Genomic DNA, 23007 nt, shown 5'->3' with positions numbered 1-23007 from the left:
ATCCACAGAACCTCAGGCATCTTCCATGGGGTCTCTCCTGGCTGGGTGGCAGAGGCTGACTACCTGCGTGTGTGTTGGGTGGCTAGGGGCCCTCCCCTAAATCCCTCTATAAGCCCCTTACCCCACAGGCTCAAGGACACACCTTCCCCCAGAGACCAGGCCAAGTTTATCCAGGGTGAATCCACCACTTTAATGTCTGTAGAGAACCTTCTGGAAGGTGGGAGGAGGGTGCAAGGAAGGGAGCAGGGGCACCAGGGACAGGCGATCCTCGTGGAGGGAGCCGAGGAGCTTAGCTACCAGAGAGGCTGTCCCACCTCTGATGGGGACACAAACACAGAGGGAGGGGGCAGGACTGAGCCCCGGGGTCAAGGCAGGGTCCCCAGACCCCACTCCAAGTGGGTCTCCCGAGTCCTTCTGAGAGCGTCTGCCCAGGGGCCCAGAGGCTGGCTCCTCGTGGCAGCTTGCCCTGATGCCTGCTGAGAGGCCTCGAGCTCACCGCTGGCGGAAACCCCACGGGGGAAGGTTCCCTGCTGAGCCAAGTAAAGAAAGGAGAAGGGGGATTATGGCTCCCACTCCTGGGGCAGGTCCACGGAGGCACCGATTGGTCCACGGGGAGGGCTGGGCCCCCGTCCCTGCTGTACCCACCCCTGCCTGCCCTGAGGAGTCCAGAAATACCCGGCCCAGACCCCAACATCCTGATACGCCTGGGCTGCCCACCGGGCAAGGTCACAGTATGAGAAGGCTCCGAGGCACACAGCCGCCCCCGCCTCAGTTATAGAACACCTCGTCCTCCTCCTCTGAGAGGGAGATGCTGTCCACCGAGGGGAGGGAACCCTGCAGATGGGCCCCACCCTCAGGCCCCAGACCCCGAGGCAGCCTCCGCTGATGCTCCTCTTCCAGGCTGGGGGGCTGGGGGCCGACAGCAGTGATGGGGGGCTCGTCGGGTGAGGGCCAGCCCTCGGGGGAGAGGCCAGAGGAGGAGAAGGCCAGAAGACTGTCATCCTGTGAGGGGCCACTCAGAAGACTGTCCTGCAGGTAGACGCTCTCCAGGTCTGGAAAACCAACAGGAGGGGTAGGGAGCGTGAGGAACGGAGTCCCAGCCCTGCTCCTCACCCTCTCCTGGTGCGTGAGGGAAGGTCAGGGACAGAAGACTGATCTCCAAATCCTTTGTCGCTGCCGAGCTGTGTGACCTTGGGCCAGTCACCGAACCTCTCTGAGCCCCCGTTTCTCCCTGGGGATTACAGGGGTGGTGGAGAAAGCTGGAGACGTTAACAGCAGGCTACGCTGCCGGCCTCGAATCCGGCGCTGGGACAGCTGGGACAACGGCTGTTCTTCCTGGGCCTCCCCTCCCTTCCTTCCCCTCAGTCAGGCGGAGGATTAAGTAAAATGATGGGCCTGTGGGTGTCACCGAGGCCCCAGGGCCAGTGAAGCCGCAGCAGTAACCTGGGCTGGCTGTGCTTGGTATTAAGGATCAGATCCAGCCTCTGACGCCTCTAGCTGTAACCTAGGGCAAGGTTCCCGGTGCCTCAGTTTCCCTTATCTGTAAAAGGAAATAATAACAGGGCCCCCTTCTTAGAGGCGTGGTGAGGAGGAAGTGAAATGGCACAGGGCAACACCGAAGTGGGTAAGCGCGTCATCCCCTAACTGGTTACAGCGCTCGTTCTCGCCTCCACGCTTACGCGCATGCGCTCGGTGGGCAGTGGGCGGGGCGAGGAGACCCCTTGCTCCCGCCCACAGATGCAGAAACCCAGGCTGAGACGCGGAGGGGCTTGTCCGAGGTCACCGTGGTTTGGAGGCAGGCACCCAGCCCCTGCTCTGTTCCACCCACCCCGCCCTGGCGCCCACTCGGGTCATACCCTGGAGCTGGACCATGTCCTGAGGGCTGTTCTCGAGGTGAAGCTCCTCGTCGTCCAGCGAGGACCAGGCGCTCAGCGTGGCCTCTGTGATCGCAAACTGCTCGGCAACCCCTGTGAGGGGGTGGGGGAACAGCCAGACCAGCTCAGCAGGGACACGGCGGGGGCCGGGGGCGTTCAGCACCAGGATGGGCTGGCACCCAACACCCAACTGTCCATCTGGGCCCTGGTGACCAGACGGCTCCCCCGAATGCCTGTCCACCCATGGCCATGTCTCGACAATGCCCATGTGGCGACCCTCGGTCCCCTAAGGACCAGAACCCCGACCAGTCCCCGTCCCCAGGCTCCCCAACCACTGACCTGCAGCAAAACGGGCCTCCCGCAGCTCATCGGGCAGGCGGCAGTAATGCTCGTCCTCAGCGGGGGACAGCTCCCAGCCTGACCGCTGGGCGCGCCAGCCCTTCCACTCGATCAGGTGGGCCACGCGGCCACGTGCCATGGCCGTGGGCTTTGTGATGTGATCCTTGATGCTCTGCACCACCCCTGGGAGCATTGAGGGCAGCTGGGTGACTGCTCTGACATAAAACCCTGCCCAGGGGCCTGCCCCCCCAACCCCAAGCTCCCTGCCCCCCCACAACTCAGGCCCATCTAATGGCCTGTACCCCACAAGCATTCAGGCTCTGTACTCACCCCATGCCCCATGTCCTCCCAGCCCCATACTCACAATGCCTGAATCTATCCCAGCAGGTCCTCCTGCCCAACAAGAGCCCATGCCCACTCAGCACCCCACACCCTCCCCAAGCCCCAAGGCCCCACCTCACTTAGGTCCCCATCCATGCAGAGGCCCCAAGCCCTCCCAATATCCTACTCCCAGCAATGTCCCCCTCCACCTGGTGCTTCTTCCCAGACCTGCCCCGTCCCTCATTCCCTTTGACCAGGTTTAGACCCTTCTGTCCCAGAAGATCCACTCAAGGTCCACCCAGCCCTCTCCCTTTATCTATTAATTAACCAGTTCCGAGAGAGCATCCCCTGTGCCAAGGCCAGTGCCAGCTCTGCTGTGCGGGAGACCTATGTGGGATGCAGCAGGCCAGGAAGGCTTCCTGTAAGAGGTGGACTGGGGTTGAGCTTTACAGGTAGGTTGGTGGTTTGCAGGTGTATTGGACAGATGGGCAGATGGAGGCAGAGATGAGACGAGGAGGAAGGCATGGCAGAATCTGGCATGATTCTGGGACTGCCGGGGATGAGATATGGGGACCATACTAAGGCTGGGATGGCAGAAAAGGCTGGGGAGCCCATCAGGGGTGAGACTTAGGACTGAGAGAGGCAAGCCTAGGACTCCAGAGTTTTCCTTCTAGCAATGGGGAGCCACAGCAGGGTAATAAGCAAAAGAGTGGCAGGTTAGAGCCGTTGTTTAGAGCACCCCAATTAGGGGATGGGGCCAAGGGTGGAGATGGGGCACCATCAGGAGGGATGATTGAAGGGATGCAGCGAGAGACAGGACAGGAGCTGGGAAGCGGGGCGGGGGACCTGAAGGGCTATTAGGAGTAGACTACCTCGGTGTGGAAGCTGACAGAGAAGACTGTCAGAAATGATTCAGCATCTCTCTGAACCGAGGCTGAGCATATCATCACTGGGGTCTCAGAGCCGTGAAGTGAGGACTGGCAATGTTTAAGAAAGGAAGCTAGAGACATAATACTGAGAAAATGGGAAAGATGGGAATGAGGAAGAAGGGGGGGAGAACCCGCCACACATACCCCGAGCCAGGAGCACAGGCAACCAGAGGAAGCTCTGGAGGAGGCGGTTTGAGTGGCCTTTGCAGGGCAGGGGAGGCAGAGGGAAAGGGTGGTGGGTGGGAGAGAGTCAGGGCAAACAGGGGGGAGGGCAGCACGGGAATGGCCTGGGTGTGCCGTGGGTGACTGGGGCCAGATGCGGTGGCAGCCCCTGGAGGCCCCTCTGCTGGCCTGCGTGCCTCCCACCGGCTGCCCTCTCCGGAGCCTTGCCCTTAGCTCATGGGAGTGGCCTCACCCGGAGATGCCTGGGAGGCGGGAGAGCCTTCCAGGAGTCACCGCTGACCAACTCGGTAGTGATACCCAACCAGCCGCCAGCCTCAACGCCGCCCACCGGAAGTTCTGAGGTTCGATTCGTGCTCCTGAGCTCCCAGGGATGAGGCGGAGACAGAGTCCTCCTGTAGCCCCATCTCTGCTGAGCTCCTTCCCCTGCCCGGTCCTGCTGCCCTCACTCCTACAAGCTGCCCTTGAGAACGATCCCTCCATAAATCACCCGCCCAATTCGCGTCCGGGCTCTGCTTCCAGGGAAGCCCACCCATGGCAGGATGACGGGCAGACTGCACCTGCCGTGGAGGCCGGGAGGCCACGCCAGGCAGACTTCCGAAAGACTGGGTCCATTCCCTCCCGGCTTCGAGCAATTTAACAGCAGGGGTGGGGGCCAGGAACCCTAAGTCCCTCGTCCCTGCAGAACCTGGCATGGAGCGTGGGTCCGGGAAATGTTGGCTCCCACAGGCTGCATCCCCTCCAGCCACAGCAAGGGCAAGGGACAGGCTGTGCTAACCCTGGGGCAGGGGAGGGACCCTGGAACCTACCCACAAGGGACGAGGTGGCCAGAGCTGCCACGTTGTAGTTGCTGGAGCAGGACCTGGAGTCGGCCAGGTAGCCATTGGTGGTCTGGAAGCACCTCTGCAGAAAGGAGGGGAGGGGGGAGTAGGGCAGGGCAGACCTGCCAGAGGACATCTCCCGGCCACTACCATCCCACGAAGCCCCCTCCCTAGGCGACCCTGCCCACACCCACAGGACCGTCCCACCCGCTGCTGTCATCAGGCCCCCTCCCCAGGGTGGCAGGACTGTGTGCCCGAGCTGGGGTCGCAGAGCAAGGGGCCACAGTGTCCGCGGCGGCTGTCTGGACTGCGGGATGGGCAAAGCGCACTGACCTGCCAAGGATCCCAACAGAAATCCATCTGTTTGTCCTATAATGAGAGGAGGAAGAGGGTCAGGCAGGGCCTGGCAGACGGTGCCAGCAGATGGCACGAGTCCTTGAGCCCCGGGTGGTGGTGGGGGGTCAGCCTTCTGCTGTTGTCTGAGGTCCGGGCTCTGCCTACCCCTGGTCCGGCCCCCCGGCCTTCCGTCACTGTGCAGAGAAAGATGTTGTGGGGCGGCGGGGAGCAGTGGGGGCTCCGCCAGGAAGGCAGCAGGCGCGGGGGGTAGATCGGACCTGGGTTCGAGCTTCGACTCTGCCCTTTCTACCTGGGTACCCTTAGACTAGCACCTTAACAGCTCAGGACATCAGTTTCTTCCTCTGTAAGATGGTGATAAATGCCATTTATCTCAGGGATTGTGGTGATGCAAGTGACATGATAGAGACAAAGTGTCCAGCATAAAGCTTAGCATGTGGTGTGTGTTTAAAAAAAAAAAGTGATTATGTCAACCAGTAGGTCCAAGCCACAACCTCTGGAGGTGGGGTGGAAATGATGCACCAGGATCTGAGGCCCCTGGCAAGCTCTTCCTAAGGCATCTGGACAAAGAATCCCACTCTTGGGGTGCCTGGCTGGCTCAGTCCGCAGAGCACACGGCTCTTGGTCTCCGGGTTGTGAGTTCGAGCCCCATGCTGGGTATAGAGATCACTTAAATAAATAAACTTAAAAAAAAAAAAAAAAAAGTACCACTCCTTTACCTTCCAGAAGGCAGGGCAGGCTGCTAAGTAGGAAGGTGGTGGGCTGGTCAGGGAACTTGTTATCTGCAAGGCTGAGGTACTTTGTGTGGAAAGACCTCCAGAGCAGGACTCTCTTTTCTGGTCCGGGTCCAAGTCCCTGGATGCCCAGCCCGATTCAGACTTTCACCCAAATGCATACCAAACCTTAGGGGCTCTGATCCAAGGAGGGAAGATGGGAACAGTTGCGGCTCCCCGGGGAGCGCTGTAGGGGGCGTCCCAGGAACCAGCGTGGCAGGTGAAGGAAAGGATCAAGTGGGACCAGTTACCTTGCCAGTGACATGGTCTGCAGTAACAGTGTGGGGGTGGCTGGAGGGCAAGTCCGGGTTCCGGGGGTCCGTGCCCTGGGGCATGGGGCAGTCCTTGTGGGCACTTGTGAACAGATCTGGAAATATGACGACAGGAGGAACTTAGGAAACCCCCCCCCACCGCCCCGCACTCCCTACTTACCAGGCTTGTTCAAGCCAGCCCTGCCCAGCCCAGTAGCGCTGGGCTCTACTTTATGGCCACCAATGTCATTTTGTAGAAAACAAAGACCGTTCTGTAGAAAAGCAAGCCCTCGGCAGGTGGGGATTCCTGCCAGACTGCCTGCCTGGTGCCCTCATGAGGTGGGAATTCTCGTCCATCTGTCTGTCCCTCCATTTGGTTGGTTAGCTAGCACCCACTCCCTGGCACAGCCTACGAGCTCGCCTTCACAGAGGCCCTCAACTCCCAGCCCTGCCCAGTCTCACCGTCCACCTGCTCCACACCGGGACCCGCGGGGCTGTGCGTTGCTGGAGAAGGTCCCCAGCCTCCCACAGGACACGGACCAGGGAACCGTCTACAGGTCTCCAGTCCCCGCAAAGTTTGCTTCCAACCCGGCTAACTACCTCACGCAGCTTTACTTCTCACACCTGCCACCCGGGCACCACAGCCTGCTGCCGGCCGCTCCCCCATCCCTCACGGAGGTCCAGAGCAGGCCTTACCCCATCACCCCATTCTTCTACCTGAAATCACTGTCCTGCCCCCATTTTGCTCACACCATCTGCTTTCCTTCCTGTGACAAAGGAAGAGCTGTCCTGCTCCATCCAAGACCAGCCCCCACACCCTAGAGACCACCCCCCAGCCTGACCCGCCCCCCACCAGGGGCCCTGCCCCCTGTCTTCTCTCTTCTGGTGGGCTGCCCTTGTCTCCCTCTTGGCCACCAACGGCAGGTGCTGCGGTGTCTCTCCCCTCAGGACTCTCAGCTGCATCCCTGCTCTCCCCACCCATCCAGTGCCCCCCGCCCCCCCCCATGAGACCCTCACCTCCCAGCAGCCCCAGCATCTCCCATCCTTTAAAGACCTCAACCCTGCTTCCCCTCAGCTCCCTGCCCGCTCCTCTGCCCCCTCCCACACCACACTCAGAGTTGTGCCCGACCTCTACTCCCCCCCTCACCCCCCAACCCCCCCCCCCATTTTCTCCTCTATCCTCTTCAGGCAGCCTTTCCTGAGACCGCCCTGAGACAGCAGGGACATCTCCTGTCTCCTCCCCTCCGGGCCTCCCTCCCCCTCAAGCCACGCCCATCTCCAGCTTCCCTCCCACCACCCCCCTTGGTCCCCCTTCTCTGCTGCAGCCCCGCCCCTTCTCTGCTGCAGCCCCGCCCCTTCTCACCCCGCCCCCAGGTCTCTCCCAGGACACCTCCTCCGCGTGCGGCTGACCCCGCATTTACCCCTATGCCCCTGACTCTGCCTGAGCCCCCGAATGAAGAGCCACCTCCCCTCACGGATGCCCAACAGGCGACCGCCGTCTCGAGGAGACCCAGGTCCATCTTCCTCCTCTTCCCTGATTTTAGCAAATGATGTAACAGCCCACCCAGCTGCACCAACCAAAAAATCCAGTTTTCTCTGAAAGCTGCCTTCCCCCAACCACCCCCCCCCAACCAGCAAGTCCTACTGGCTCTCTCCAACCTCCATTAGAGACCCCGCCCTCCCTGTCCCCACCGCCGCTCCCCACCTGGGGGCACCGCCCTCTCACCTGGAGGCCATGGGCCACAGGCTTCCCCCACTCCCCACCCCTCTACACAGGGAGGATACACGTCAGACTGCATCTTTGCTGAAAACCGGCCCCTGGCTTCCTTCCACTGCCCTGGAGGAGGACAGCCAGCCCCCCACCAAGGCCTTCAGGGGCGCGCACGCCAGCCTCCGTGCTGCTCCTCAGATGGTCCCCTTGTTCCTTGTCCTTGTTTTCCCCTCCACCTGGAACATATCCTCAGACCTTCCTGAACCGTGTCATTCAGGTCTCAGCTCAAGGTCACCTCCTCAGAGAGGCCCTTCCTGTCCCCACAATGGGCACCAGTCACTCCCCAACACGGTCAAGCTTTTGTGAAGTGTCCGGTCCCTTCCCTCATGGTGAGTGTGAGGCCGAGGGAATGGAGACCATAGCACAGGGAGTAAGCATCTATTTCTGAGGCATTCAGAAGTATTTGCTGAGCACCTACTATGTGCCAGGCGCTGTTCTGCACACGAGGAACACTGGCAAATGAGAAAGAGACTCTAGAATGTCAGCTGCGTGATGCCCTCACGCAGCTGACATTCTAGTGAGAGTGACATTCTAGGTCATTCATTCACCGAAACCACCTTTCATTCCTTCACCTGAGGAGCACCCGTCTCTTGTCTTTACCGTGCAAGCATGTGGGGACAGAGGTGGGATTAAGACACCACCCCGGCCCTCCAGGAGCTCCCAGTCTGATAGAAACTAGCCTCAAAGCCCCTTATGCAAACACGAGGCTGACCCCAGGGGACAGCAGCACCCCTTCCCCTGGTGTGATGGCACCCACTCCTCATACTGACTGACGGACCTAAAGAGGAAGGATCCATGGCTCCGCTTTCTAGAGGAGGAAGCTGAGGCCCAGGCGGGCATAAACTACCCAGAGGCACCCAGCCCGTGGCAGGCAGTCAGGGTCTGCACCCTGTTACCCTGATGCCCAGGCTTACTCTCTTCCAAACTCCAAAAGGAGTTTTGATGAGTTCTGTGGGGGTCAGAGGCCACACAGAAGCACTGATGGGGGAGCTAGCCGGGCGGGGGGGGGGGGTGCCAGGAGAAGGGGGGTGAGGGCAGAGGAGGGTGGGGTGTGCAGCTTGCACGAAACTGTGAGGTCCAGGAGACACGAGGAGCAGGGGGTCGGCACCATGGCAGGGAGGCGAGGCCGCTGCAGGGCACTGGTCCCAGCCAGCAGCCTGTCCTGCCCTGGATGCGGGCTCCCAGCACCCTTTCCCGGCTTCGACAATCCGCGGGCAGAGCTGCAGGAGCTGAGCATGGAAGCAGGCAGGGGATCCTGGGAAGGAGAGGCCAGCATCCTACACCCTCACCCCGCCTTGGGTCGGATTCTGCACAGCTGGGGAGAGATGGCTGGGACGCAAAGGGGCAGTGGAGCGGCCTGTCTTCTCTCCCCCTGCACAGCAAGGACTGTGACTTTCTCAAGGGACACTAAGGAAGGGGCCGTGTTTGAGTTTTGCGGGTGCCCCCTAGGAGGGTTGCCTGCAGGGCAACGGGACCCCAGATCCCAGAGGCTGGAGGGTGGGCAACTTTAGCGGGCAAGGGAGTTGGGCAGGGAGGGGAAGAGGTCAAACCAGGTCAGAGGTCCCATGACAGGGGTCCTGCTGCAGGCAGGCCCCCCAAACAGACTCTGAGAGAACTCACACATGCTAACCTGGGGCCCGTGGCCCCCCTGCCCTCTCATTTTCCACTACTCTCCCTCTTGCACTCCAGCCACACTGGCCATTCAGATATGCCCAGCACACTCCTGCCTCAGGGCCTTTGCACTGGCTGTGCCTTTCCTCCAGCAGGAACTCCATCCTCCCATAGAGCTGCAGGCTCACTCCCTCACTGTATTCAGGTCTCTACTCAAACTTTAGAACCTCAGGGAGGCCTCCAGCCACCTTGTTTAATGGCACCCGTCCTTTCCTATCTCCTAATTTTCCATCATTCCTTCTCTAAAGCGACATTCCTTCTTTACGTTATTATGTGTCTGTTTCCTTGTTCACCATCTCTCACCAAACCATGAGCTCACTGAGGGCTGGTCCTCCGTCAGCTTTAGTCGCCACCATAGCCCTAGCACCTCCTGCCACAGGGCCTGGCACATTGCTCATTTTTGTTGAAACTTTGCTTCAACAGTGAGCCAGTGGTGGCTAACAGAGACCACCAGAGCTCCAGATAAATAAATGTATCTTGGCCACTTTTTCTCAAGTTCCTCAGGCCAGACCCCAAGATGTCAGAGGAGAACGGGACCCGGAGAGGAGGGAAGCCAGCAGTCCTGGCCGGAGGGCCGAAGCGAACACTGAACAAGGTATGGGGTGGAAGTCTCTGTTCACACTGGACTGGGCTTAGGATCCCTAAGGGACCAGAGAGTTCTGAGAGGGGCCTGGAGACTCTTACCGGCAGGCAGGTGAAGGAGTCTGAATGAGCCTGTCTGAAACAGGGCGAGAAAAGGCAGGCAGAGCCAGGACTGATGCCCCCATGCCCTGAACTCGGAGCTCTGTTACCCAGGAACCGACAGCAGTGTGGGCTGAGCCGTGTCTTACACACCGGGGATTTCAGCTCATCTGGCTCCTCACCCAGAGTCCAGGCTGTGCGCCCTGCGTGAGTCCTGCCCCTCCCCGAGCTTCAGGGTCTCCAGATGTACAAATACCAGGTTCCAGCAGGGGAGGGGGATGTCCTTCTGTGGGTCATGTTAGCCACTTACTAGGTCATGTGTTTAAAAAATAAAATAGAGGGCTCCTGGGTGGCTCTGTGGGTTAAAGCCTCTGCCTTCAGCTCAAGTCATGGTCCCAGGGTCCTGGGATCAAGCCCCGCATCGGGCTCTCTGCTCGGCAGGGAGCCTGCTTCCTTCTCTCTCTCTGCCTGCCTCTCTGCCTACTTGAGATCTGTCTGTCAAATAAATAAATAAAATCTTAAAAAATAAATAAATAGAATAGAATTGAACAGAAAATACCAGAATCTATCGAGGAGTCAGGTTAAGTATTGTTTCACGAAACTTCAGTTTAAACCACACAGGCCCGCGTGTGCCCACACACGTGCGGCGAGAATGTTCTAAGCGTGTGCTGGGTCATGACGCAAAATATATGTATTCCTACGGGTTCTAGTCAAAACGTTTGAAAGTCACCACTCCTAAGATTCCAGCGCAGAAGCCGGGGCCCGCCAGGGTGCAGGCAGACGGGTGCTGGGATATTTCTAGGGCCCCTGGCCGTCCCTAAAGCTCCGTGGACTGCGGGCTGGGGAGTGAGGGGAGCTGAGGCCTGGTAGGCAGCGTCAAGGGCCTGGAGCACACAGGACTTGAACAAGGTCATTGGTCAAGGGGGACTTGGAGGACTGCTGGCTCTGAGCCCCTCTCCAGCTTTCCTGCCCCCCACCACCACCTCAGTTGGGGTGCAGGAGCCTCCGCCAAAGCTGCCTTCTCCCCCGAGGACTTGGGCCCCGTGATGTCACGGGCTGGTTGCCATGGAGACGTCAGGTAATGGAGCAGCCCAGGGTGAAATCACAGGCTGCTCTTCGCCCAGCTGGGACCGGCGGCCACGTCACCAGCAGCAACTGGAAAAACACAGTGTTTCGTGTGGGCTGGGGGCTGGGGGTCCCCTGAGGGGACCCCTGGCCACTGCTCCTGCGGGTACCTCCTTCCTCCTAGGTTCACACCCTACTCCTCTGACCTGAGGCCCCTTCTCAGACCTGTCCCCTCCCCCACCTCCCCCAGCCAAGGCAGTGACAAGCCTCTGGTTGCCCTGGCAACTTGGAGGCCTTCTCGGTCCTTCAAGGAGAGGACTGTCACCGGGACATCTCCTGCATCCCTCTGCCTCCAAGCAGGGCGCTCTTCTGCCGACCAAGGATGCTTGCCGCCTTCTCACACCAGCTCCCTATCTGCTGTAGAGCCCAGCCACCCAGACAGCTCCTCCTGATGTCTCCCCTAAAGCCGTCTGGCTGCAAAGCACCCACCCTGTTCCTCGGGTCAGTCCACAGCTCGGTCCCCTCTCCCCTGCCTCCAGGCCACCTAGTCCCTTTTGCTGTTGGAGTCCCAGCCCCTCCGACACACTGCAGTTGCCATCTGTCCCCAGGGTGTCTCCCAGGGCTCTGCACCCCAGGGGGGGCAGGGAGGGCCCCAGGTTAACCCTGTTTTTTCCCAGCAGCCCAGACAGGGTAAACTTCTCCTTGAAAGCACATAGTAACAGAGCAGCAGCCTGGGTCTGAAGCCCCTCGCCCAGCCCTGGGTGTGCTGGTGGCCCACCGAGGTCCAGGCCCTGTCCCTGCCTCTGAGGAGAACACAGCGGGCCCAGTGTTCCTTTCACAGTCCCTGCCCTGGGTCTATCCCAGCTTTCTGCTGCCAGCCCGGGCTGCGGGCGTGTGGCCCAGCCCCTGCGAGCCGCCGAGGGCTCTCACCTGTGCCATGAACCTGCCGCCCCAGGAAGGAGCTGTTGGAGGATAAAGCCCCTGACCCAGCAGGTGCTCTGGAAACTGCAGCTGCTCCATCCCTCTCCGCTCCCAGATCTGGTCCCCTTTCTAGACCACGGGACAGATCTCAGTCCCCCTGGGAGCCCTGCAGAGGGAGGCCACCAAGAGTGAGCCCTTGGCCTCTCTGCCTGGTGAGTCACTGACGTGACAGCAGGCCGTCCCGCTGAGCTTGGCGGAGGCTTGGCCTCGAGTGGACAAAGGGCCCTCCTGCTCCCTGGGGCACGTGTTTATAGGTCACCAGGCCCACAGTGGTAACTTCATCAGAGGGCTGATGGGGGTCAGTTTCTATCCCCAACCAAGGATAGAGGGAGACAACAGGCTCTTCTCCTGGACCTTCCACATACCTCAGCTCCTTTCTCCTTCCTTTGCCATCTTGGGGCTCAGTCTCTTTGACGAGCTATCCTAGAGCCCATCCTGCTCTAGCCTCACCTCCTCCAGGAAGCCTACCTAGACTGGCCTCCGCTGTATTAGGCCACCAGCAGCCTTAATGAGCAAACTCCAGCCTGCAGTGATTTGTTGCCACCATTTATTGAACACCTACTGTGTGTCGGGTACTGTCCTAGGCCTTTTCATCCATTATCTCTTGTTTAACCCTCACTAAACCCCATTATGCCTATTTTTAAAGATGGGGAAACTGAGGCTCAGAGAAGTTAAATCACTTCTCCAAAGTCACCAGCTAATAAGCAGCAGAGATGGGGTTCAAACCTGATCCAGTCTGAAATTCCAAAACTTGCGCTCAAACCACTAGCCAGTACTGATCTCTTCTTCAGGCTGTTTTTCCGTGTGTGTGTGTGTGTGTCCATGTCCGTGTCCTGCCTCCCCAACTAGACCACCCCCTGGGACAAGGTTGTGTCTGTCTTCTCAGACAGTGCGTTCCCCAAGGTCAAGGTCCCATCTACTCCTTCCTCAGTCTCCCCCAGTGCCCGGTGTCAGACTGCTCACTGGTTCTGCAGGGGTGAAGGGGAGACAGTGCAAGGCGGCTGGGAAGACGTCATAGTCGGTGGGCCCTGTGTTCTGTGGGGTGCTCTGCCCAGTTCCCTCAGAGCTGGAGCCTTCTTCCAGACATAAGAGATGTCTGACCTTCCGAAAAAAAGACTTCCCCAGGGCCCAGGGCACTGAGACCCCCACAGTGAGGCCAGGAGGCTGATAGGTTGGTTGGAGGACAACCCTGGGCGGGTGGAGAGGTTCTCAGGGCCAGGGGCATGGGGCAGGCCCTGAGAGACTCTGGAGCTGGAGAGAGGGGGCTAGATATTAATTCCCCTGCTCTGTGCACATTGTTACCTGCGGTGGCAGCAAAGCCCCAATCAAATACCAACCCTGAGAGTTACTGCAGAGGGCAGCAATTCGGAGCACTGGCCATGCACTCCGTGCCTCTCTCTTGGGGGTCGCATCTGAAAGCAAAGGGCAGGGGCTCCCTGCTCAGGCGCTAGGCTAACACAGAGCTGAATCCAAATCCTGCCTCTCCGTGTCCTGGCTGTGTGACCTCAGGTAAGACCCTTCCTGTCTCTGAGCCCCACGTCTCCCCTCCCAGGGTTGAATGAGGATGAACTACATCGGAAGAGTAAAAAGGCTCAGCCTGGCTTAGGATAAGCCCCCGACAGGTGGTAACTTAATAGTAGATAATGAATGGGGTGCCTGGTCGGTTAAGCGTCGGACTCTTGAGGTTGGCTCAGGTCATGATCTCAGGGTCATGAAATCAAGCCCTGCATCAGGCTCCGAGCTCAGCAGAGTCTACTTAGCCCTCTCCCTCCCCCCCGCCCCTCCCCCTGATCTCTCTCTCTAATAAATAGAATCTTAAAAAAAAAAAAAAAAGTAGACAACAACACAAAATAGCTCCTGGAAACAGCATGTGTCGTCTTACTCTGGTGCCTGTCACTTTCCCCAAGTCCTCAGGACCTCAAGTGCCTGCCATGAGGCATCCGTGAGACAGGATGGGGCTGGAAGCCTCCGTGTCTTCCCCTTTCCCAGCTGAAAGGGGCTGGCTTAGCTGCCGCACAGAAGGGTAATAGCAACAAATTTAAAATTAAAGAAATAGCTAAACATGCCAGGTACTGGTCTGAATGCTCTACATGAATTAAGTCCTGTAATCCCTGCCCAGCAATCCTACGACATCGATACTGGTATTGGTCCCATTTTAGAGATGAGAACACTGAGATACCCATTCAAAATTAAGTAACTTGCTGAGGTCACAGAGCTAGGGAATGGCAGATGGAAACCTAGGCTGGCCGGCTCCCGAGTCTGCACCCCTAACCTCTCAGGCCCAGCACAGGGAAGCGAATTGCCACCCCATGCTGGCCTGGGGAGGCTCTCCAAGGTGTGGCCTGTACCTGGGGCCCAGCGTCTGGCTAGGGCGGCCCCAGTTGGCTGCAGACTCAGGGATCAGCACCAGCAGGAGGCTCCCAGTCCCTGGCCTGGCTTTAGGGCGGCGCACCAGGCACAGGGAAGCGCTTGGAGAAAGGAGTGGTTATTAGCACCGGGCCCAGAAGCTCCTGGAAGCCTGCAGCTGGAGAGGAGCAGGTCAGGCGCCCCCGGCTGTGGGCTGGGGGTGCAGTGCAGAGGCTTGGGGCACAGGCCTGGCTTTTTACAGGTCACTCAGCTCCCCCCCCTGCCCCCGCTCCATTTCCCCGTTTGTAAAACGAGGACTAGGACAGCACCTACCCCAACTGGGCTGGTTGTGCCTAAAACGTTCCAACCAGTCCCTGGCAAGCCGGAAGCAGTACTGGTGACAATTGCTCTGACAGTGTTAGTGACAGTCAGAGGGGCATGTGCCCTCCACGTAGTGGTCCAGTCACTGAGATCATGGTTGTCCTCTGCTCCAGTGTCCTGTCCCCTCTTTACCTTTATTCAGCTCTGCCTGCTGCAGGGACGGTAAGTGCCACCCCCTCAGGAAGGAGACAAGGTTCGAATACACAACTAGATCTGGAGGTGGCACTCGGGAGCCCAAGCCACAGAAGGAAGGACGAAGGAAGTCCCCCTTCTCAGTCTGTGTGACCTCAAACAGGCACAGCAGAGGATGCTGGCCCTGGTGGGGCGCGGGGGCGGCCCAAGGACCCAAGCACCAGCCTGACCTTGGCAGGCATCTCTTCCTCCCTGGCCTCGTACTGTGTTCAGTGGGTCTGTGGCTCACAGGTTGGGCCCCCGGTACGGGATGACCAAGTGACAGGGAAGGGACACCGTCACCAAGGAAATACCCTATCCCAGATGCCCAACACCCAGAGCCTGTCCAGAGCCTTTGGGTTTCTGGAGACACGCTAAGAGCCTGTCAGTCCTAAAGAACCCTAAATACTATTCCCTCTTAAAACTGTCTTCCCCTTTGGCAAGCTGTGGGTCTCACAAAGGCAGGGGCTGTGCTAGACTTGTCCCCTCTAGATGCCCAGCATGTACACAGCACCTGGCACACAGTAGGTATCATGCTAATATCAGCCTGATGAATGAGTAAATGAACAAACCTCACACAACCTAACTCCCACCCATGATGCCAGCCCGACACCCTCCTGAGACATCCTAAGCCACTTACCCAAATGTCCCACAGGGACTGGTGGGCCCCTGAGAGGCCAGAGGAGGGCGGGGAAGCCTCGTGCTCCTTGCCCAGTGTCCCTCAGCACAAGCCCCCCGCCCCCCCAGAGCCTGTGCAGCACCCCCCAGGCCTGTTCATCCCTCCACAACTGAGTAAGTTTGGGGGGTGATGGGTGGGGTGGCAGCCCCCAAGGTTGGGGGTCAGTGGGTTTGCCGAGCTGGGGTCAAGGCCTCAGTCACCTCTACCCCCAGTCCCCCTGCTCTGTGTAGGACTCCACTGCCATTCCCAAGGGACAGCCAACTCCAACTCCTGGGGTGACACCTTGGGCAGTACAAGGGGAGAGCAGAGGGAGCCAGGGCAAGGCACCGTTGAAAGCCCCCAGGCAGAAAGAAACGCCCAGAAGTTGGCAGACACACGGCTCTCTGTGTCCCTTCCTGTCCCCTGACCGAGGATGGGGGTGGGGTGGGAGTTAGGGATGAGAGTGGGGGAAGGGATACCTTCCATAGAACCTGTTCCTCTCCATTAACCCACTGCTGTCGATGGGGTTCGGGGACTCTGAAGACAGCGCAGGGGTAAGGGGACAGAAGTGGGGGCGCTGAGCAAGTCAGGCCTGTGTCTCGGGGGAGTGTGGGAAGGACAGTCGGCTGCTTCTCCCGGGGCCGCCACCTGCCCTCCAGAGAAGCCAGGAACGGCCAGAAGCTTTCCTCCCCTCCAGAGCACGCGACAGGGGGCGTGTGGCTGCAGGGCTGGAAGCGACCCCGCTTCCTGCCCCCTGCCTGGGTGTGGCTCCAAGCCCGGCAGGAGGTGCGGCGACCTCCGTCCGCTCTCTCTCCGCGCTGCCACCCCCGTCCCCTGTCCTCCCGGGGGCACCGTGTCCCCTAGGTCTCGGTGGGGGCGGGAGGGGGGCGTGCTGCCGGTTGGGGAAGGCCGGGTCGCCCCCCAGCCGCAACCCCCAGGCTCCTCCGGGGCCCGACCCCCACCCGGCCGGCGGCCCCCTCACCTCGCGACACGCAGGAGCCCATCACGGGGCCGCGGGGCCGGGCCGCTGCGCCTCGGGTGCGTCGGGCCGCCGGGCGCTCATGTCTCCGCGGGCCCGGGGCTCACGCGCGGCGCCGGCGCGGCAGGCGGGCGGTCGGGCCGGGACAGGGGCTGGGGCTTGGGCTGCGCCTCCCTCCGCTCGGCTCCCCGCCGCTCCCGCCGGGTCGTCCCCGCCGCCGCCGCCGCCGCCTCCCGCGCCGCGCCCGCTCCTACCAGCCGCGGGCAGCACGGCGGGCGGGGGGACCCGGGGGAGCGCTCGCCCCGAGCCCCGGAGCCCGAGCCGCGCGCAGGCCGCCCCGCCCCTTCCCGGGCCCCCGGCGCCGCCCGCCCTGCGCACCTGTGGCCGCAGCCCGGGCTGGGGGGCGGGGTCAGTGAGCGGGGGGGGTCGGAAGGGGTGAGGGGCGGGGGGTCGGGAGGGGTGAGGGGCGGGGGCGGGGCCCCGGGGCAGGTTGAGGAGGGCTGGGAGGAGGGACCGAAGGGGTAGGGTGGGGAGCAGGCAACCGGGGAGAGGGGAGGGATTCTCTGGCCCTCACTTCTCGCCACCCGGTGACCCTGGCTGAAGGTCGAGGAAGGGGGCGGAGGGGAGAGGCGCGGAGAGGCCAGCATTTGCGGCACAGAGTACACAACCTTAATTTAACAACCAGAGCTCAATAACACTAATTCCATTACGCCCATTTTGCAGGGGAAGAAACTGAGGCTCACAGAAGCCAGATGCCTTGCCTGATGTCCCTTGGCTGTGAGGGACAGCGATTTCTCACCGCCAGCGTCCAGAGGGGCCCGAGTGTACCAGTGGGTTCCCTGCCAGACAAGAGTCAAGCACCCCTTAGCAGGGTCCCCCCGCTTCTCTGGGCTTACCCAGGGTGGAGAGAACTGAGGCCCAGCGCCTTTTCTCAGCCAGGGCCTCCTGTCTCTGGCGGTAACAGCGACTCTATCAGGGACTCACCTGCAAGCCCACTCACATGTGTCCCCACACACACACACACTCGCAGACGCTCGTGCACACGCAGCCATCTGCATTCACACTGACACACAGTCACACACACGTGCACACAGCCAGCTCCTGAGCAAACCTTCCGGTGCACAAACACATCTCTTTCAGTCTTTACACCTTCCCCTACCCGTGTGCATTTTACAGGCCAGGAAGCCAGGTTCACTGGCTCCCCTCAAACACCCACTTGGTGGGTTTTCAGGGATGAATGAGCTTTGGGGCAGGAGCCTGAAGTGGAGTGGAGCTGGAGGCCTCCAGCAGGACAGAGTCAGGCCTGGTGGCAGTGCCGGGGGTGGGGGCGCATGCTGACCCTCTCTGGAGTGGGGGCCAGATGGGGAGTGGCTCTAGGCAGACCAGGTGTAAGTGCCAGCTCTGTTCACACAAAGCTGTGTGACCTTGGGCAAGTTGCCTCACCTCTCTGAGCCTAAGTGTTTTCATCTGTTAACTGGGGGTAAAAGGAAATCTCACCTCACAGGATTACTATACACATTAATGAGAAATATATGTGAAAATGCCCGGCACATAGTAGGTACCTAACTCAGGGCTGAAAAGAAATAACAGTGACAGTGAACATAGATATGTTGCCTTGTTATGTCACCAAGCTTCCCTACACCCACGGGAAGCCTGAAGAGTCTCCATTCGATGACTGTGTGTGAAGCACCTACTATGTGCCCGTATGAGCAAGAGAGAAGGGGCAGCCCCGGTGTCCTTTCTCTTCCTGTGGTGGGGAGACTGGACTTGGCTCTGAGGGATGGCTCTGACTCACCATGACGCAGGACGCTTGTCACAGCTGCTGATGTTCCCAGCTGGCAGCCTAACAGCTCTGGGGGCAGGGGGGACTGGGAGGGGGACCCCGGCAGACACAGGGCAGTTGACAGAGGAGAGGACGCCTGGGGAGCCCACTATGTCCCCTTCAGCCTAAGACAGGGACAGGTGCGTGAGGCTGGGCAGTGGCCCCCCCCAGTCCCCCACCATCCCAGAGAAGGGACCAGGGTGGGGTGAGGTGGCTCTGGCTCTCCCTGCCTCCAGCATTCGTGCTCAGCAGCTCCACACTGACTCAATCTTCTCCTGGTACTGACTGGTGCTCAGAGAGGGGCAAGGGCTTGCCCAAGGTCACACAGCAAATGGCTAAAGGAGTCAAATCCAGGTGTCCTGCCTGTCGGCCCAGCTTGGCACTAACTAAAGACTGGGCCTTGCAGGGGTGGGCAGCTCCCCCTTGCATGCCCACATTCACCTTTCCAGTCCTTGGAATTCTGCTGAAGCTGACGATTCCCAGATTCCCAGATAGCTCTAAGATGTGTGGTTGTCCTTCCCGGGGGAGGGGCAGGCTGTCCTTTCCCAGATCAGCCCACAGTCCATCTGTCCTGCGACCTTCCATGACCCTCTCCCAGAGCCCTCTATGGGGGAAGAGAAGGAGCCCCTTGTGGATGAGGGGACCAGGAGTGGGAGTGCCCAGGAAGTGCCCTGAATCCCATTCTCCCACCCTGACTTTGGGGATCCAGCCAGAGCCCCCGCTCCTGTGGCCTGCCCCCACTCTTCCTAGTCAGTGGCAAACATTCATAGCCGGCCCGAGTGCCTGGTCCTGGGCTGGGCGCTAGAGCATGGAGAGCAGATGCTGCGGGGCCTGATGGGAGAAAGATCAATCAAGCAGAGCCTTACGGGGATGAATCAGACTCAGTCTAAGCCCAGATGCTCCTGGGAGGGGGGCAGGCATGGTATGGGGGGAGCCATGCGCATAAATAGTTTGGGTCAGTGAGGATCGTGGTATGTCCCCATGCCGGCTGAGCACTGTAAGAGCAGAGTCCCTTCTTTCAAGGGTCGTGGGGATGGCTGCAAGGTGTTGGTGACCCTGCATTGGGAATGTGAGGGCTGAATGGGATATTGGCAGGGAGACAAGGAGGAGTGCTCTGTGTGCTCAAGGCCATGGAGGCAGGGATGCTGGAGGGTGTACAGGGGACCGGAGCATCTGAGGTCTGGGGGGCCAGCAGGAGAGGACAAGGCTTCTGGCTGGGGTTGCCCAGCTCCAGGCCTCGAACAGCATCTCAGCTCCGGTTTCTCGGGAAAGGCAGAGCTGGATAAGCAGAAAGAGCAGAACTGGAAGCCCAGCAGACCTGGGTTTGACTCCAGTGCCCAGAACGGTACGTGGCAGATGCTCAGTCGGGGTTTGTTGACTGCATCCCAGAAAGTGAGACCTGTCCAAGGTCACGTATGTAGAAGCTGATTATGGCCAAGACTGACTGACGCAACCTTTCCTTCATCCAACCAATGTTCATGGAGCCCTTGCTGTGTGCCCAGCTCTGTGCGGCGCTGGTTAACCATAGATGAGACACACCAGGTTCCTGCTCCCTGGGGAAGGGCAGCGAGCTGGCAGGAGGCGGGTATTGATCCAGGAACGACCTGGGTGAGTTGAGAATCACGACCCCCAAAAAGCACTAGGAGAGAGAAAGCACAGTGTGAAAAAGAAGCCCTTTATCCTGCCTAGGGCCCGGAGGGAGTGTCCAGTAGAAGTGACAGTGACTGAATCACAGCTAAAAAGGTGGAGCGGGATTTGGTCTGGAAGCCAGACGGGCACGGGCAGCGGTCTGAACAGTCTGGAGACGGGACGAGGGACAGACTCCCAGGAGGGAGAGAGGGCCTTAGTGGCTGGAGCCCAGAGCAGGAGGAGGGGGCAGGAGCCGCTTCCCATGGGGCCTCACACGGGATCTGGCCTTTATCCAAAGAGCAATGGGAAGCCCCATCCTCTGCTTCCTTCCTTCCAGTCGCCCTCGGGGGGCGGTTGAGGCCCGCACCAGCCTCCCAGTCCAGTTCCCTGTTTCTCTGGAGGCCCAGCCCTGCGTGGGGGTCCAGAGCCCCAGGGCGAGGCCCTTCTGGGGAAGCCTGAGAAAGAAGGCGGTGGGCGGACCTCAGACTGTGCCCATTCTCAGCTGCACGCTCAGGACTCAGGGTTTCTAGCTGGGGGGCGGTGATAGGCCGGAGTCCCGCCCACCACGACCCCCGCCCCCAGGACAAGGTGAAGTAGGTGGGGTCGGGAGAGAGAGCAAGGAGCGGGAGCCCCCGTCTGATAGGGGAGGAGGCAAAGTCCTCAGCGAGCTCTAAGTCGACAGAGGAGACACGGCCACTGTGCCAGATGCTGGGGACATCGGGAAGAGACCAGCCTCTACCCTGGAGAAGCTTCCAGCCTGGTGAGTAAACAGGTACACTAAATTCCTCACTTAACTGCCTGTCCCAGGCTTGGTCCACAGCGGCTGCTTCATGACGGGATCCATTTCTCATGGTTCAGAAGGTGATACTCTGCCTTCTGGGTGTTGGCTCTCGGCAGGCAGGTAGGAGCCCCCCCCCCCCAATCCCCCCCCCCCCCCCGCTAGGACCAAGGCAGACAGGTAAGACTCCCGCCGTGCCTTTCCTGAGCTGTGAGTGTCATACAGGAGGTGGCCACGAGGGGGCAGCCTGAGACAGCATCATTCTTTACTTTCATCTTCCTTTCCCCCCTCCCTTGGCCGACTGACCCAGAAAATACTACGTTGGCAACTCAACTCGGACCGAGCCACATCGTACGACCTGCACAAAGGTGCCCAGCTGAGGGGAAAGGCACTAAAATCCTGCTGGTGCTCTGCTCAGCAAACCCTGGGCTGTGTCTGCCCCCATGTGGGGTGCCTTTTTCTTAACCCAATGAGACCCGTTCCGTCAGTCCTCCCAGCAACCCTAGGGTGGGGCCGAGTCGTGGCCACACCGCCCCCTCTTTCTTGACCTCTGGGGTGATTCCGAGCCTGGTGACTCCCGGAGATGGACAACATGCCCTGCATTCCTTCTTCGTGATGTTCGCACAAGCTCTGCACCCACCTTGAATAGTCTGCACCACACATGTCCCTCGAGTCTCACCACGTAGGTCTTTCCTGTTTCACTCCATGGTTCATCAAATACTGATCAAATCTGTGCCTGCAATGCGTTGTCTGCCCAAACAACGGGATACAGTTGAGAGTAATCAGGCACGTCTCAGCTGTCTTGGAGATTAGAGCAGTTCTCAGCAAACTATGATCCTTGGGCCAAATCCGGCCCTTGGCCTCTTTTTGTAAATAAAGTTTTATTGAAACATATCCATGCTCATTGGTTAACCTGTTGTCTATGGCTGCTTCACCTTTTTTTAAGATTTTATTTATTTAGTTATTTGAGAGCTTCACCTTTTTTAAAAAGGTTTTATTTATTTAGTTATTTGAGAGAGACAGAGAGTGTGAGCAGGGAAGTGGGCAGGTTGGTGGTGGAGAGAGTACGAGACTCCTTGCTGAGCTGGGAGCCTGAGATCATGACCTGAGCTGAAGGCAGACACTTAAGTGACTGAGCCACCCAGGCGCCCCTAAAGATTTTTTTTTTTTTAAGTAATCTCTACACCCAGTGTGGGACTCGAACTCACAACCCTGAGATCAAGAGTTGCAGGTTCTACTGACCGAGCCAGCCAGGCGCCCCTATGGCTTTCTTTCACCTTACAACAGCAGAGTCTTTTTTTTTTTAAATTTTTTAACACCTTTTTATTTATTTGACAGACAGAAATCACATGTAGGCAGAGGGACAGGCAGAGAGAGAGGGGGAAGCAGGCTCCCCGCTGAGCGGAGAGGCTGATGCGGGGTTCGATCCCAGGACCTGAGCCAAAGGCATAGGCTTTAACCTACTGAGCCACCCAGGCGCCCCACAACAGCAGAGTCTTGTAGTTGCAACTGAAATGGTACAGTCCTCAAAGACAGAAATAATTGCTCTCCGGCCCTTTGCAGAAAAAGCTTGCCAACACTGACTTAGTTTGGTGGAGAGAGAGATAGTAGCAAGTCACTGAAATGAATGTATTGACAAATTGTGAGAAGAGCCAGGAGGGGCATAACGGGGCGGGGACTGAGATGTAAGGTTAGACTGGCCACCACTTCTCACCTTGCACCCCTGATACCCTGACCAGGTCATCCAGGGCAGGACATGCCAGCCCACTGGAAGGTCAAATTTTGGATGGGAGCAACCCCCAGGATTGTGTTTATGCCAGACAGAGGTGAGGGTCCTGTTGGTGTCTGCGGCTTGGACCACTGCCCTCATTCTCCCGTTATCTGACCTCGCCTGGCCTCAAGGCCTCCATGTCCTCCATCTCTTGGGCCCCTGGGGAGGCAGACAGAGCAGGAAGTACTGTTCCTTCTACAAATGGGACAACAGAGGCTCCTTCTGTTTAATGACTTGGCCGACCCTGCCTGAGCCATGGGCAGAGATCTCAGTGTCGTGGGAGAGCCCCAAACAGTATTTAGGACAGTGGGGTCTGGCCCAGGACTCGTGTGAACAAGTCTATGCCCCTCTGGGCCTCAGTCTGTTCATCTGTAACTAAGAGGGTTGGAGAAACAAACTTACACTCTTTTCTGGATCTGCCGGAGGCACGCCAGGGCTCGCCCCAACCCTCTCCAGGCCTC

General features: G+C 59.4%; 1 protein-coding gene across 1 annotated transcript; it reads right to left on the bottom strand.

Moving 5' to 3' along the window:
• Positions 1-169: 169 nt before the first annotated feature.
• On the bottom strand, positions 170-16875 carry FAM131C (family with sequence similarity 131 member C). The gene is made up of 7 exons (XM_032303006.1): positions 16550-16875; positions 5843-5958; positions 4798-4833; positions 4453-4546; positions 2214-2396; positions 1857-1967; positions 170-1052 (listed from the first exon to the last, which is right to left on the bottom strand). Exons 1-7 carry the CDS (start codon positions 16569-16571, stop codon positions 769-771), a joined length of 846 nt encoding a protein of 281 aa, XP_032158897.1. The 5' UTR covers positions 16572-16875; the 3' UTR covers positions 170-768.
• Between the last annotated feature and the right edge of the window lie 6132 nt (positions 16876-23007).

This window comes from Mustela erminea, chromosome 10, assembly GCF_009829155.1.
Source record: "Mustela erminea isolate mMusErm1 chromosome 10, mMusErm1.Pri, whole genome shotgun sequence".
In the NCBI taxonomy this organism is placed as follows: Eukaryota; Metazoa; Chordata; class Mammalia; order Carnivora; family Mustelidae; genus Mustela; species Mustela erminea.
This window is presented reverse-complemented; position numbering and strand designations above follow the sequence as displayed.

Excerpts from the sequence above, each read along its gene's own strand:
- FAM131C (XM_032303006.1), bottom strand. The coding sequence starts at position 16,571 with ATGGGCTCCTGCGTGTCGCGAG. Across the intron at positions 2,397-4,452 it reads GGCCACCTCGTCCCTTGTGG|GGGTGGTGCAGAGCATCAAG; the intron begins GTAGGTTCCAGG and ends CAATGCTCCCAG. Across the intron at positions 1,968-2,213 it reads GGAGGCCCGTTTTGCTGCAG|GGGTTGCCGAGCAGTTTGCG; the intron begins GTCAGTGGTTGG and ends ACCCCCTCACAG.